The 15,783-nt window shown below is 33.5% G+C and overlaps 2 protein-coding genes and 1 long non-coding RNA gene across 5 annotated transcripts in view; 1 reads left to right on the top strand and 2 right to left on the bottom strand.

Moving 5' to 3' along the window:
* The first annotated feature begins 672 nt into the window (after positions 1-672).
* On the top strand, positions 673-6,341 carry LOC123681255 (mitochondrial translation release factor in rescue). The gene is made up of 3 exons (XM_045619541.1): positions 673-819; positions 877-1,122; positions 6,042-6,341. Exons 2-3 carry the CDS (start codon positions 921-923, stop codon positions 6,269-6,271), a joined length of 432 nt encoding a protein of 143 aa, XP_045475497.1. The 5' UTR covers positions 673-819; positions 877-920; the 3' UTR covers positions 6,272-6,341.
* On the bottom strand, positions 4,104-5,341 carry LOC123681256. Of its 2 annotated transcripts, XR_006747669.1 has the most exons (4): positions 5,178-5,341; positions 4,929-5,101; positions 4,564-4,705; positions 4,104-4,239 (listed from the first exon to the last, which is right to left on the bottom strand). It is a non-coding gene; the product is annotated as an uncharacterized LOC123681256 (long non-coding RNA). The 2 variants fall into 2 exon arrangements; XR_006747668.1 differs by having other exon boundaries at positions 4,929-5,337.
* Positions 6,266-15,783, bottom strand: part of LOC123681254 (formin-like protein) — a 103,005-nt gene continuing 93,487 nt past the window's right edge. Inside the window, exons 6-15 of one of the 2 annotated variants that reach the window (XM_045619539.1) lie at positions 14,229-14,477; positions 12,173-12,433; positions 11,818-12,070; positions 11,484-11,764; positions 11,201-11,411; positions 10,171-10,463; positions 9,832-10,111; positions 9,500-9,774; positions 9,264-9,380; positions 6,266-7,488 (exon numbers count right to left, since the gene is read on the bottom strand). In XM_045619539.1, coding sequence (XP_045475495.1) covers positions 7,276-7,488; positions 9,264-9,380; positions 9,500-9,774; positions 9,832-10,111; positions 10,171-10,463; positions 11,201-11,411; positions 11,484-11,764; positions 11,818-12,070; positions 12,173-12,433; positions 14,229-14,477 — 2,433 coding nt within the window. In that variant the 3' untranslated portion in view covers positions 6,266-7,275. Of the gene's footprint in view, positions 7,489-9,217; positions 9,381-9,499; positions 9,775-9,831; positions 10,112-10,170; positions 10,464-11,200; positions 11,412-11,483; positions 11,765-11,817; positions 12,071-12,172; positions 12,434-14,228; positions 14,478-15,783 lie in introns of both variants that reach the window. The other variant, XM_045619540.1, reaches the window with a different exon arrangement.

Raw genomic sequence — 15,783 nt, 5'->3', positions numbered from 1 at the left:
TATGACTGTGCACTGTGCGAGTACCATACACCTTATAAGGAATATCAAATGGACAGGCCATAGAGAATATGGGACAGGCCCTTAGAGAGAAATTCTAGCATGCCGCATTTATGAAACATGATACTAGGTCTGAATACTCTTTGGTTAGCAACATAATGTTAAAGCAATCATTCGACTGGCTTTTTCTGATTTACTACGAATATATAAGCCCAATATTATATTTAACAATATTTGCAATATACATAGACCTATGTTATTATAGGTCTATGGTTGGCGCATACAGCCCATAGCGCCATCTCGGAGCATACACATTAATTACAAACTAAAGTATCGTCGACATTTCTCAAATCCAAGAAGGCAAGTCACCAGTCTTTAAAGCTTTTTCAACAATGAGTGGGTACAAAAGTAAAATATGACATCAAGTTTGGTAAAACTTTCGCAGACTGAATTTTTTTATTTGCTTTATTCTGTGTTAGAAACCGGCATCTCAATTCTGTGCCACTGCAACTTAACCTCATTAACCAATTTTAATTTTAGTCACTGATTCCCATCCCATCAATAATCGTATAATTCGGATATGATATGATATAGATTTGAACTGTATATTTATGATCGAGATTTCGTTCCATTCTACTAATTTATGAATTTATAATGAACTCAGTTGGGAGGTCACAAATTTTGGAACTGTACAAAAATCTTATGAGGTACGGCCAACAATTGAAATATACAGATAAGGAATATTTTGCTAAGAGAATAAGAAAAGAATTCAAACAGAATAAAGGCATCGAAGAAAAAGAATCGATAAATTTCAATTACGAGGTAAGTATAAATTGGAAACAATATAGTGATACTTACTATACAAATTTTCCCTTTTAGAGAGGATTAACAGTTCTTCTTCGTCGATCAGTAGTTTGAAAGCAATGATTGATAAAGTAATAACCATTTTAAAACCAAGTAGTATTATCATTTGTTGTCTAAGATTCAGAGCGAAAATTGATTATTCTCGAGTTCCCATTTTAAAAAAAGAAGAATTGGAAGAAAAATTTGTTCGAGGCTCTGGACCTGGAGGCCAGAAAATCAACAAAACTTCCAGTGCAGTTTGTTTGAAGCATATACCGACAGGTACTTGTTCTATATTTTGAAATAGTTGAGTTTGCAATTATCATTGTTTACCTAAATAGGTATAAAATCATACAATAATTGCAATGTTGATGAGAACATTGTAAAAATACTGTCCATAATCCTAAGGGGTTTTCTGGCCTGATTTATATTTATATGCTATTGTTATTATGTTGACACAGTTTCATTTGTTCGCTTCAGATTCATTTGAAATAAAGAAATTACTTACTTACTTATGGTCAATAGATAGTCTGTTCACTGCAGAGTTAGTAACACTACACTGCACGTAAAAATAGGAATAAATAACCTATATTGAAATTATATTTGAAAGAAATAACAATAGAATCAATAAGATGCTATAGTTCTATATTATATAATAGTTGTATGTGCCTTGAAGTTGTTATTTCAATCATTTACACCAAGCACATAGCAATTGATTTCTATTTTGAATTCAACTTTGAACAATTATTATGATACATGCCTGTGATGCACATGACATAGCCTGTTGGTAAGATAGAGCACAAAAGAAATTTTATACATATCCCCTGGGGCATGTGAATCAGTGATCATGGACTGTGACGTTAATATTAGTCAATTTTATATACTTCAATGAAGTTTTATTATTCGATTTGAAATTGAAATAAAAAATTCCCAAATATGGTATTTAGTATATTCAAACAACTATTTTTTTAGAATTTGGATATGATATCATTTCATTCTGCACTATACAGGTTGCATTTCCTTTGAAGTAATTGAAATTATTTTGAATTTTCAGTGCCACATGATTTCACATTGAAAAGAGTGTAGTGTAGCAATGAAAACCATCAATCTCACTGCATATTATATTTATTGCATAACTGTAGTAGCATCGAACATACCTATTGATATAAGATGGGATTTATTACAGATAAAAATCATTAAGATATAAATACCAATCTAGTCTTCCAAATGAAATACCGCCAATAAAAAAAAGAATATCAACACAAAGTGTCAACCTTCTAAATGTTTTCTTCCTTGTTGTAGCCCCTTAAAAAAAATTCTTCATTGCATGGGGTCAACCAAAATCTTGTATATTTTCTATCTATTGACTATGAAAGCTGAATTGTATAGAAATGTTGAATATTTTATCATTCACAATTGTAAATTATCATCCCAATGGTATTGGGTATATCTCTTCCAATAGTCTTCATGTATTTTCTATGGTTTTGATGATATGATCACCTTAAAATTTTACAGGAAGCTTGGAATTCTCAATTGATTGGAAATATCAATACCAAAAACCTCAACTTCATCGGTTTTGTGGTCATGGAAATATTGGGTCATTTTTTTTATGCAATCAATATGAAATTTTGAAAGAAGTTTTAAATTTGTTATTTTAGATCCAAATGCAAATTCTAATCCCGCATCGGCGGTTTTTAAATACACCGAAGAACAAAATTACGAACGGAATCCCTAATCAGATCACTCCCATTAACAACCTTTGAGATCCGAGTCTATCATTGAAATTTAAAGTTTCTACCCCTTTTCATTTTCGAGTTATCAGGTTTATGGAGAAGTGAGTCCGACCTCGTTGTTTGAGACCACTCCATATCGTCGATGAGGATAATATCGATTAAACTACTTCTAAAGAATCCAATCTTCTACTAAAAGACAAAGAATGTCCTGACTTAAGCTCGAAAGAAAGTAGTTGCATGAATAAGATACTAACCGAGAATCGAAATCTATTTCGAAAAATAGTTATGCCTTGCCCAGAATACGAGCACAGAATCGACACAGGTAACCATGCGCCAGTAGCATCACCCCCATTCAACTCTCCATTTACATACAAAAACAACATACCAGATGGCCAGAATGCTTACCAGCCATCCGTTTTGCCATGAACACAGCAAGATGCCAAGCGACGAGCTCAACCCCTGCATTTCTCACATTTGGAAGAGAACTACGAAGCCCAGGTGAAGTTCATCGTGACCTAAGAAGCATCATACTGAACGAAAACTTTGTCCCTGAAGTTACCCCGAAGCTATTACAACTAGAAGACGCCCTGAAAACAGCCCATGAAGTACAAGAATTAGAACAAGATAGACGCAACAAATACGCAAATGAAAAGAGAAGACCAGTTCCCAATCTTGTTCCTAGAACACTAATATGGGTAAATACGAAACTATTAAGCAAGAAAGCATATGGCTTTTCATCCAAACTAGCCCCACGACGGGATGATCCATATGTCATCTAGGAGCGATGAGGTTCCACATCATATGCCATCAGGAGTCAAGAAAACCATGTTGAAGTCATCGGTGTCTACCACGCCTCCGACTTAACCCCATGCAAAGGTTTGGAGAACAACAAAGTACCCACTACCCTATCCGAAGAAGAGGCAGACCTAAGAAGACGATGTGGCATACTCGCCAAGACGTCTTCGCAGTCAGAGGGGGAGCCTGTAACACCAATCTCAACTGTACGCAGCGAACGTCTACAAACAAGTACAGCAACCCACAATACGTAATACAACCCACGCAGCGCCATCAGCAGGACTACCGCGACAGCAGTGTTTGTATATATAACTCGGTAGTTTGCGACCAAATTGTGTAAGGCCAGTGAGTTAGTGATACCTGGCAAGATGGACAATCTTGTGAATTGATCTATCCATAGAACAAGTATGTATAGAATGGAAACTCTCATGATAAAATTAACACTGCTTTCAGCGACCTCATGCGGTTGTTTGTGAAATTATAAAATGAGCGCGCGAAAATTTGAAATGCTTCGTATTGAAAATATTTCAATTCAGTTCAAGATTTTGAATGTGAAAATAAACAACGTATGAAAATAAGGTAATAAGCATTTCTTTTTGAATGAGCTATATTACCATTATATTCCTGTACGAGTTTTTTCACATCCAATATATTTGACAAGAATAGAGGCTTAAGTTCAGAGAAAACACAAATTCATATAAAAAAATCATCTATTCAAAATTTTACATTTTTTTAAATATTTCTAGTATGCCAAATTTTTAATGTGTCCTTCACAATTGCATATTCAGGCTATCAAACAGCTTATCCATAAAAATGATCAGCTCTGCAGTGCCCACAGCCTCTAGTGTCAATTAATTGTTGTCCTCGATATCTGTAGGAAGCAAAACATCCATAAGTACTTATATTTTCATCAAATTTATTGCAATAAATAGTTCTTAATTGACTCAATCAGAATTGAAAACTTTAATATACCATTTGTTTAAAATGTTGGAACTCACAACTACTTCCAAAAGTGTGCCCGATTAAAAGCTGTTGGAGAAACATAATTCATCAGTCTACTGAAATTTGCTGATGAATTAAGTTTCTCTACATTTTTTAGCCGCTCTTTGTATGATTTAACTTTTTTTGGATAATTCTCAGTTTTCTACTCTGATCAATCAGACATTTTGATAGATAACGTTCATTTTCAGTTAACCTTTTTCTATATATTATTGAAGTTTTCTGAGGGTGCTTAAAATTCTTCAAAGTCTCTGTTGATACTTCCCTCTCAACATCACTTTGGAGATGTATTCCTTCAGTGTCATGAACTTCTCCATCTTCCCCTTGATTTGAAGATCCTGTGAAATATAAATAGAAAAGTAAATAATAATTTTCTTGCCAATCATATATATTTATATATACATATGCAAAACTACTATTGAGGGTAAGTTTTTAAACAAAGATAATATTTATGGACAGCCGAAACATTCGTCTACGGTTAGCACTTCTCCTTGAAGACTATACTTAATCGCTTATCGTTTAACTTTTACACAGAAGAAAATATAACAAAATTTAACTCACCAGGAAGAAATAATTCAGGGATAGCAGTTGCCAAATTCCTTTAAGGTTATCTAATTTCACTTCTTACAAATTTGTTGAGGAGTTTTAGAGTTGAGCAATGGATAACTAACTTTTTCGAGCCAAAGTTTGAAAATTGTTGGCTGCTTCTCTTCATTCGAAAACGATGACGTTTACTATACATATCTCCACACTTAGGAACACAATATTTGTTGGATTTCAAAGTTGACTGCGACATAATAAATCTCTTACCAAAAATAAGGTTCGACGGATCAACTGAAAATTTTAGAGGTTAAGTAAATATTTCTCGAGGTAAACAGAAAATCAGCGATGCGAGCGGTCTCTGGAAGGTGTTGGTGGAACTAAATTACTGTTTCAGAGTTTAGTACCTCAGTTTCTCCTCTATATATACTTACTCTATGGATCTATCATCAAAGCATTAATTATTTACTAAGATTGTCTTATACAACAATTGCATCTATTGTTTCATAGAGGCATCCTGCAACTGAAACCTCTAGAGCCATCTTGGTAATACAAATAATCTTTCCGTAACTATCAAGTGCATCCCCTGTGGAACTCTTGAAATAGGTCGTCATCGCCATCGTACAGACCTAGTGTGTTAGGTAAAATATCGTCCTGGTCAACCAGGACTTGTGCCGGAAGTCCTTCACGAACGGTTCACTTCCTACCTCAAAGAGACTCTATAAACAGACCACATATCTGTTCATTTTATTTTCTTTTGTAAAACCGCACTAACCCATTATTTTAATGTAAAACTTTGGAGAGTACATTTATTTCAAACCTCGTGTTAGTTATTAATGCTAAATCCCCTTACATTAGTCTATTTGCTAGAAATATATAGATTTTTTATTAATTGAAATCAATATTCATTGGTTTTTTTTAATTGAAAATATATGACAATTATAAATGTAGACTTATTCTGTTTGTAGTTCAAATAATAAAAAAATAAAATACTAGGCAGAAGGATTTCTGTCATCTATTGGATGGTATCTAATAAAGAAGTTATTATTTGAAATCAATGTGGAGATTGAGCATGCCACCAAATTATTACTTCAAGTGTACAATTTTATTTTTATTTATTGCTTTTATTTTCAGGTATTGTTATTAAATGCCATCAGAGTCGATTTCTTCCAGTGAATAGGAAAACTGCTCGTGAACTACTGACCAACAAATTAGATAATTTGATCAATGGAGAAAATAGTGTAGAGAATCAAAAAAAAGCATTTGAAATGAAAAAACTACAAGAACGTAATCGAAGAAGAAATAAACTACAGGAAATCAAAGAAGAATGGAAAAAACATCAGGAAGATAATAAGGAGTCTTGATTAATATAGATATATTCTAACTTTATTTATAAAAACATTTGTAAATAAAATAAAGTATTTTATAAATTTACACATCATTCTTAAGTAAAAAATCACAAATTTTTGGTTATACAATTACGAAAATAATATACAAAACGTAAATTATTTACATCATTTTGAAAACTTAACACTTACTCATCTAGGTTATCTTTTATATTTCAACAAAAAGATATTTCTTGCATAAATAATGATAATTGATGCTCTAAAAATAAATTTGTGCCACAATGTATTAACAATACTTTTATTTATCAAAAGTTGGTTTACTTCGTGATGACAAAGTGTTTCAATTTTTAAATAGTATTATAAGAAAAAGCGGAAAAAACAGCCAGGAAAATCTTACAAATATCAAAATTTTCAATTTGAATACTATAATTGTTCTATATACATCTATATATAGTATCCATATTGATATATTCAGAAAGACAGGTTATGAAAGAAAATGCAATAAATTTTGAAAAATGAAAGGAAACTACACACTGGTAAACTATTGAGAACCTTTCCAAAAGCAAAACATTCTGTATTCTAAATTTAAATATCACATATAGTGCAGAATGTCATAACTTAAAAGTTGAAGTTTTCAAAGACTAATTGTAATAAATCCTAATAATTTCCAATCAATTTCAAAATCCTGTTAACTTGAAATTATTTTGATGTAAGTTATTGTTATGACTGACACTTATGGTAAGGCACATTATTGATCATAAGAATGACGATGTACCACAAAAGAATAAAATCATCATCAGAGTTGCTAATGCATTATGCAGTGATAAGATGATGATTTATGCTTTTCTTGGATTTTGTGGGCACTTATTGGTTATTAACATTTACTGAAAAGGCAAGATATGTTCAGGAGAATTTTTCATTTTCTTATGATTTCGTATACAATATTCACATGGTACCTTTCAAGTAATTTTACTTTAGTTTTGATTGGATGTTGAAAGGTTTCACTAAACAATAGTGTTCGTTCAAATTTCAAACTCTTCCATAGTCTTTGAGAGTCTGTTACTGTCTATTCTCCTTCTTTGACTCCTTCTTACTGCATCGGCTCTTCTGTATGGTTCACTTTTCAGTTCAAGTAAAATATCTTCTAAGGCTCCATTATAAACCTCATCTTGCTGAAGGAGTTTCTTTTCTTTGACTAAACGTGTTTTATGTTTGAGTTCATTTATCAAAGCATCCTGAAAAAAAAAATATATAAAAACAGGTCAAACATTATAAAAAAGTTGGTTTGAAATGAAGACTACAACATTATAAAAAATTCAAATTTAGAATCACTAAGCATGCATTTTGATTATGAATAAACATGAATATTCGATTATAATGAAATGGACATGAATGTAGAAGTCAGGAAAAACTGTTGTGACACATATAGGTTTTAGTACTATGACCTTCGAACTTCTTTGATTCACTTATTTTCCTTTGACTAAACAATTCTAATATAGGGTGTTTTTTTTCGAGGTATATAACTTTAAGTTGGCATTACTGTTCAAGATGGCGACCGATTTAACAGCTATCAAGTGATTTATTCTCAGTTTGGTTTGGTAATTTATCATGAATAGACTCACGCCGGAACAACGCTTGCAAATAGTGCAATTTCATTTCGAAAATAATGATTCTGTGCGGAATACGTATCGCGCACTACGTCCATTAGCGATGAAGCGCACTTCTGGTTGAATGGCTACGTCAACAAACAAAACTGCCGCATTTGGAGTGAAGCTAATCCTCAAGTGTATGTCGAAACACCGTTACATCCAGAAAAACTGACTGTTTGGTGCGCTTTATGGGCTGGTGGAATCATTGGTCCGTACTTCTTCAAAAACGATGATGGCCAGAACGTTACAGTCAATGGTGATCGGTATAGAGCCATGATTACTAAGTTTTTCATTCCTGAATTGAACAACCATGATGTCCAGAAGCTGTGGTTCCAACAAGACGGCGCAACATGTCAAACAGCTCGTGCCACAATCGATTTATTGAAAGACACGTTTGGTGACCTGTGAATTGGCCTCCAAGATCTTGTGATTTAACACCGCTAGATTACTTTCTGTGGGGCTATGTAAAGTCATTGGTCTATGCGGATAAGCCACAAACCCTTGACCATTTGGAAGACAACATTCGCCGTGTTATTGCTGATATACGGCTACAAATGTTGGAAAAAGTCATCGAAAATTGGACGTCCAGATTGGACTACATCCGAGCCAGCCGTGGCGGTCATATGCCAGAAATCATATTTAAAATGTAATGCCACAAGATTATCTTGCGGATAAATAAAATTTATGTCAAACGAATAATCCATTGTTGTTTTATTGCAATTTAAAGTTCTATAGCTCTAAAAAAACACCCTTTAGAAAATTCATTATACGGATAGTCAGAAATGTACTCTACACAACAGAATGTTTATAGAATTCAAAATTATTTACACATTTGACACATGCCCCAGGAAGCATGTGCCGCATCAAGCTAACGAAACATGAGTTGTGATAAATATTTGATTAAGTATATTTCTCAAATAGAAATCAATTGCTATTTGCATTGTTCAAATCGGTAAAAAAACAATCTATTTATATCTTTAGCACTGGAATAATCCACTCATGTTTTTGGTACCGCACTAACTGTAAAACTCAACACATGCCCCCGGGGATACGTGCCGCAGTGAACGTGCTAGTGTTGAGTTATAACCTATGACCGAAAAACCTCTAAAGATGCTAATGTAAGCGAAACATTAGGTTAAAAACCAACTGGCCCACAACTAAAAAGCCTGGAATTATCTAACTCTGTTAAACAATTTGTCCATGAAATTATACTAATTCAGAAATATCCTAGTTTCAAAAATTAGTAAATGCATTTTTTCTGTCTTCATTTCAAACTAATTTAGCAAACAGATGAAGAGTAAGCAAGTTCCCTAACCTAACTAACTGGAAAATGAGTGTTTAGCCAAGGTCCAAATACACACCTGCTGTTTCTTCTGATTGATTTTATTCTTTTTAACCACATCCTCATTTGTTTTATTATTTGCATTTATTGCTGCTAACTCTAACCTTCTCCTTTGTTCATTTTCTTGATCGGCCACCTATGAAGAATGAAAAATGTTAGTAAGAACTACATATTTATTTTAGAATAATCTGATCATTTCAGAAGATTAAAAGCCTTTACAAAATTATGATAAACGAATAAATCAAAGCAACGAACCTTAAAAGCTTTGACAAATCGAACAAGAAGTGGGAAAAATGTGTTAGCATCCGTTGTTCTTGGTGATTCAGCAAAGAATTCAACACATTCACGAAAAGCTTCTTGAGCTGTTTTAGTTTCAGATTTCAATTTCTTCAATTTCTCTTCAGAATTTTGGAGAAAATCTTTAATGACTAGACTTTGAGCTCCTTTGCCTCTCAGATCAGCCTCTTTTCTCACAGAATCCATACCTTTCTCCAGTTCCTGTAGATCTGTTTGGATGTTTTCGAGAGAAACTGAAAAAAAGTATTATAAAATCATGTTCATAAATCATTTATGTACTGAAAACTCACCAAATGCGGCTTTCTCAATATAATGTAACTCAGAATCGAAATTCAGAAGTTCTGGGAATTTTTGTCGGATTGTGTTTACAATATAATGTAAAAGGCACATTCTTTTATCTGTTGTCTTGGTATCTAACAGTGAATCTAGTGACTGAAGCTTGAATCCATACGCCGGACCCCTCTTACTACTGTTTAAATAATTACCAAATGCTAAAACTACTTCTAGAACAGATCTCAACTTTTTGGAATGTTTCACTGAATTTGAGGCAGAGATTATTGCATGTATTTGCTGAAAAATAAAATCATCTTCAGAATATCTTAATGAATTATTACTCAACTTTTACTTACAGGTGTAATGAGATGTATATTGTCGTAAAAGTTTCCTATATAACTCATAATTGATAATTTCACAGATATTCTTTCAACTCTGGTAAGTTGTAATAGGAATTTGTCTTCTTCAGTTAATAAATTAATATTTTTCTTCTCAGTGATATAGTCTCTGTAGGCTTTGGTTTCAGGTTCTGTTGGAACCATCCTTTGTAGAAGTTCGACATTTTCTAATGAAAGTTGTTTCAGGTCAAGCATATTAACTGCATTGATCACTTTTTCTACAGGCATTTCTAATTTTCTTCGAGATATTGCTGCAAATAATAAAATGTTTGATTTATTGGACTCTCAGAGTAATAAACATAGATAGAGGGAGCATATGTCATTTTCAGTAAGTAAATTTTGTCCCCAACATGAACTATCAAATTTGACATTAGGCGCGCGGAAATGAAAACATATCAGTGATACGATATTTCACTCAATTCGCGAGTTTTCCCATAAAGAACGCACTTCTCATGTCCCATAGTGAATCAACGTTTCATATTAACTCAAAATATATGGAAATAGATACCTAAATATATCAGAAATTCAGAAAACAAACTTCAAGCGCGCCAAACGACGTGAAAAAACCGATGACATTAGGAGAGCAAAAGTTGCCAAACCTTGGATTTCAGCAGGTAGATACAGAAAATAATAAATATTTTGCTTATTATGAATTCGACAATTAAGACAAATATCGGATTACAAATATTCAAATTCGCATATTTAATTGGGAATTACTGAAATAAATATATTTCATTTAATATAATATACATTCATAACGATATAGTAAATTGTGGATTTGAAAATATATCACAATCCGACAACGTAACCTAACCATGTTGGGGACATGTAAAAATTGCGTATACTCCCGTCTCTATGTTTATTATTCTATGATTTGACTCAATAATAACCCATTTGAGAATTATTTTAGTCCTTCAGGATTAAATTAAAGACCGAGAGAACATCATATATAATTAATATTTGTCTATGACTATATATCTTTCCTTACCAATATTCCTCAGTCTTGTATGTTCTAAGAGTGACACATTTTCTGGTTTCTTGAACTTCTTACTAGGGAAAGAAGTGAGGCCATCTACTTCATTATTGCCATTAGCCACAACTCCTGAATGACCAATTTTAAACCTTTCTTCAAAGTCATGGAAATCAATATAATTGTGCAACTTGTCATCGTCTAGCTCATTGAAAATTGTGCCTCTAACCTGAAGATAATCAGTCAATTTAGATTATATTGCTACATGGCGGGAACTAGAGGAAAGAAAAACGATGTATACCTGATTTGGTTTGAGAGCCACCCAATTGATTGTCGGCAGCTTATACTTAGTTTGTACTTTCCTCTTGATTGTCATTGCTCCATCAGGTGCTTGCATGAAACCAGCTGGAGGAGGTGGAATTGGAGCTGAAGGCACTTTCACAGGAGGAGGTGGAGGACATGGTGGAGGAGGTGGTGCTATAACTGGGGCTGGAGGTGGAGGAGGTGGTATTATCACAGAAGAATCTGGCATCGAAGATTTTTCTTGAGTATTGTTCTTCAAGACATCAGATATGCCAGGCACTAAAAATTGTTATTGTAAACATAGGATGAACGTAGATTATATTGAAACATACTTGAATTTCCTTTAGGAAGTGTTTTTGAACCATTTTCCAATTCGGCTATTTTCGATTCAAACATAGATTGTCTATTCTTAGATTCTTGTTCATGATGTTGCACCACTCTTCTGAGCGTCGACACTTCTTCATCTGCTTTTCGTTTTATTTCCATAAGTTCGTCTTTTTCTAATCTAACTTGGACTAATTCTGTTTCTAAATAAGCCATTTTTTCCAATGCTTGATGTTCAAATTCTTGCAACCTTTCATGAAGCTGTAAACACAAAAATAATGTAACATACTCTATCTTTACGATGATTAATTCACAATGCATCTTAAATAATTCAAATATTAATGTTTCATATCAACAACCAACCTGAGATACTTCGTCTTCAAGCTCTGCTACCTTCTCCAAGGCAGCAGTTTTAGTTTCACTATCTTCCATCAAAGCAGCAACATCGAAAACGTTGTCAAGATAGGCTGATATTTGCACTTGTAGTTCTTCGCTTTCTGTATGTTTCAGTTTTTCTAAATAACTATCTAAATTTAAGGCAGTGAATTCGTATTGTAAATGGACCCTGAAATTCATATTTTCTACTGAATGTACTATAATGTTCACAAATTGCATACAGGCAACCTAAAAAGACAGTAAAAAAGTGTAATATAAAAGCGCGTAGGTATAAGGTTCATTCATTTCAGCAATTGCATGACATCTAGTGATAAAAAAAAATGTCGTTGCCAGACTTTCAAAACAGTACTTTTAATGCTTGCAGAAGAAATTTTGAGAGTTCATTCCGAACGTTTTGTATTCTAGAAATTCAATTATGATTCATTCAAACTCTATAAAAAACTGTAATGAGTATAGCAGATGAAAACTAAATCGAAAACAACCAAAGCTAATTTTTATTACGAATTAAATGAGAACATAATGAGAAAAAGTATATCGCAGCGACATAGTAAAGAGTTGACAACACAAGCTTAAAAAATAGCCCGGTTTTGTAAGCTTTTTCAAGGAGGTACAAGCGTCTCGGGCCATTCCTTACGTCATGCCATTGCTAAAATAAATATGTACTAACAGACAAAGAAACTGCAACATCCAGAAGGAACTGTTTAAATTAATTATTTTTTGTTAAAACAAAGCATAGTAAGGAGTAAATGATTAAACAACACGTCTCGACATTGATGCAATAAGATGATCTATTTCTTCTTGAGGAATACTATCCCAAGCTACCTGTACTTCATGTCTCAGAGCCGCCATTGTCCGTGGGGGCTGGGCTAAATTCATAAGCCTTCTACCCATGATGTCCCAAACATGCTCTATGGGCGAAATATCAGGGAATCCGGGCGGCCATGGCAAAAGATTCACATGGGTCGGTTCGAAAAGACTATCTCTGGCAACATGAGGTCGAGCATTGTCTTGCTGAAATATTGGATTCTCGAGCAGGTTAAGATAAGGGAGAACATATGGCTCCACTATTTCTTGAAGGTAACGCAGTGCTGTTATGTTAAATCGAATAAAGACTGAAGGTGACCTACTTGTACGTACAATAGCACCCCACACCATAACGGCTACTGTCCGGTGTATATGACGCTCAACATCAAACTGAGGTTCACGTCTTTCTCCCCGACGTCGTCTAACCCTTCTTCGGCCATCGTGTGCACCCAAGGAGAATCGAAATTCATCAGAAAAGACGATCTGATGTCATTCCACATTCCAATGTTGACGTTCTCTGCACCACTGTAATCGTTGCCGGCGATGCTCAACCGTCAGAGGTAACACTAGATGGGGTCGATAATGCTGCAGCCCAAAATACCTTATCCGGCGATAAACCGACAGTTACAGGATTGCCTTGTTCTCCTAACCACTCATCAGCCAAAGATCGAGTTGTCGCAAATCGATATCTAATGGCCATAAGTCTTAGACGTCGATCTTGAACTTCATTTGTTCCCCTTCGACGTCCGGTGCCAACTCTTCTTTGATTTTGGGCATTATCAAACCACGCTTGACAACATCTCATAACATTAGTTGGAATTCTGTTCGTACGGTTAGCGATTTCTCGAAATGACAACCCCGCCTCCCGTAGACCAGTTCTTCGACCTCTTTCAAATTCACTTAGCTGGCGATAAATTCCGCGTACACGTGCTCTAGGCATTTTAACAACAACTAAACATCGACTTTAGACCTCCTCGAACAACTGGTTTGTTGTAAAATTTAAAAAACTTGCAGAAAACAACTACAATATTTCAGTAACAAAAATTGTTTATATGAAAAAACCTTCACGATTTTTGTCTCCAAATTTCAATCATTTACTCCTTGCTATAATATCTATGTTTTACCAAAAAAAATAAAAATTCAAACAGCTCTTTCTGGGTGTTGCAGTTTCTTTGTCAGTTAGTATATTTTAGCAAGTAATATGGAAAAATGAACTCACCATAAATTCGATATTGAACACTTCGTAATTGAGAAAATATTTCATAAGCGTTTCAAATCTGTGCTTTTCATGACACACTTCTTTGAAGTTATCAAAAGCCGAAAGAATTATTTCGTGGCCACCTTTGACCAAACAAATGGCAGCTAAAAGTTCCAATACCAAAGCTTTAGTCCTTAATCTCTTGTGGATCAAACTGAGGGATATGCAGTTTATAGCTTCCCTGTGTTGGATGACCATATTGAATCCGTACTGGAACAAATTTGAGAATTAGAATATACTCTGAAGACGTTGACCTTTAACTGAACTGACATTATTCGCACACTAGTTCATGTGTTAATGATATTAGTATTTAATCTGATATGAAAGGGCTTCCATTCATGAAAACAATTCTCTTGAGAGAAGCTTATCAGCAGTATAAATCCTTTTCATTAAGATATATATTAGAATGGGTTTTTTGTTCATTATTGATTAGTGTGTTATTCTAATGAAATATTTCTTTAAATGAAATAAGAAGAATTTTTGATATTTGAAAAAAATAATGCAATAAATTTTACATGATTGCAACTTTCTACTTAGCCATTTTGAGCTATTTGTAAGAAACTTTGCATATTGCACTGATTCTCTTTTCGAGTACACAATCCACGTATTTTATACACTAACAACTAAGGAATCAAATCGACAAAAAAATCAATTTCTCCAAAAACTGTGGACCTACAAAAATTAAAAAAGTACAACAAAACATATTATTATTGTTGAACCTCATACATTTTCCTATGGAAAATATTTCAAAGTGATCTAATTCTAAATAACGAATGCGTCTTGTTTTGAGATTTCTAAAAGTAAAATTAAGAATTTTTCATTTTGGTGTTATACAGGATGTCCCGGAAGTAATTGTATATTATTCATCTACATCTTACCAGATGTAGAGTAGAAGTAGGTGAGTACGGATTGACTGCATACATTTAATTTCTGCCTTTCCTAAGAAAGCTACAGGGTGAGTTTGCATATTCATGGAAATAATGAAACCATCATCAGAACCAAACTTATCGGCGGAATTCATTGAAACCTGGGATGTAATTGACACATGCCGAGGTCCAGTCAGAGAGATATTAATCATTTCATATTATAGGATCGGACTCATTATTCTCGTTTAAAGTGTTCTGTATAAAAATATCACTTTGTATTTCGAATTTAAAATCATTGTTTTTATTTCCAAAAAGAACATAAATTCAGCTTCAATACGCGGTATCACTCAAAATTGTCACATTTAACATTCTGTTTTTATGACTTTTTGAAATTGGATAAAGTTCGAAAAATTTGATTTATTCACATAATCAGGAATGAGATAATAATAATAATAATAAAAAAATAAGTTTATTCATCCTTTAAGACACCATACAAAAGGTATATAGGATAAGTCAACAAAAAAAAAATATATATATACACATATAGAAGCTAAATCTATGACCAATTATTTATCAATACAATATTCCCCAATTGAATAATAACATTTTTTCAACAAAAATGATCCAATGATTTCAAAGAAGATGGTAAG

This window comes from Harmonia axyridis, chromosome 5, assembly GCF_914767665.1.
Source record: "Harmonia axyridis chromosome 5, icHarAxyr1.1, whole genome shotgun sequence".
Taxonomy (NCBI): domain Eukaryota; kingdom Metazoa; phylum Arthropoda; class Insecta; order Coleoptera; family Coccinellidae; genus Harmonia; species Harmonia axyridis.
This window is presented reverse-complemented; position numbering and strand designations above follow the sequence as displayed.

Bases quoted from the DNA above. Each gene is read 5' to 3' on its own strand.
- LOC123681255 (XM_045619541.1), top strand. From the start codon at position 921: ATGATTGATAAAGTAATAACCATTTTAAAACCAAGTAGTATTATCATT. The intron at 1,123-6,041 runs GTACTTGTTCTA...TTTTATTTTCAG, and splicing joins TTTGAAGCATATACCGACAG to GTATTGTTATTAAATGCCAT.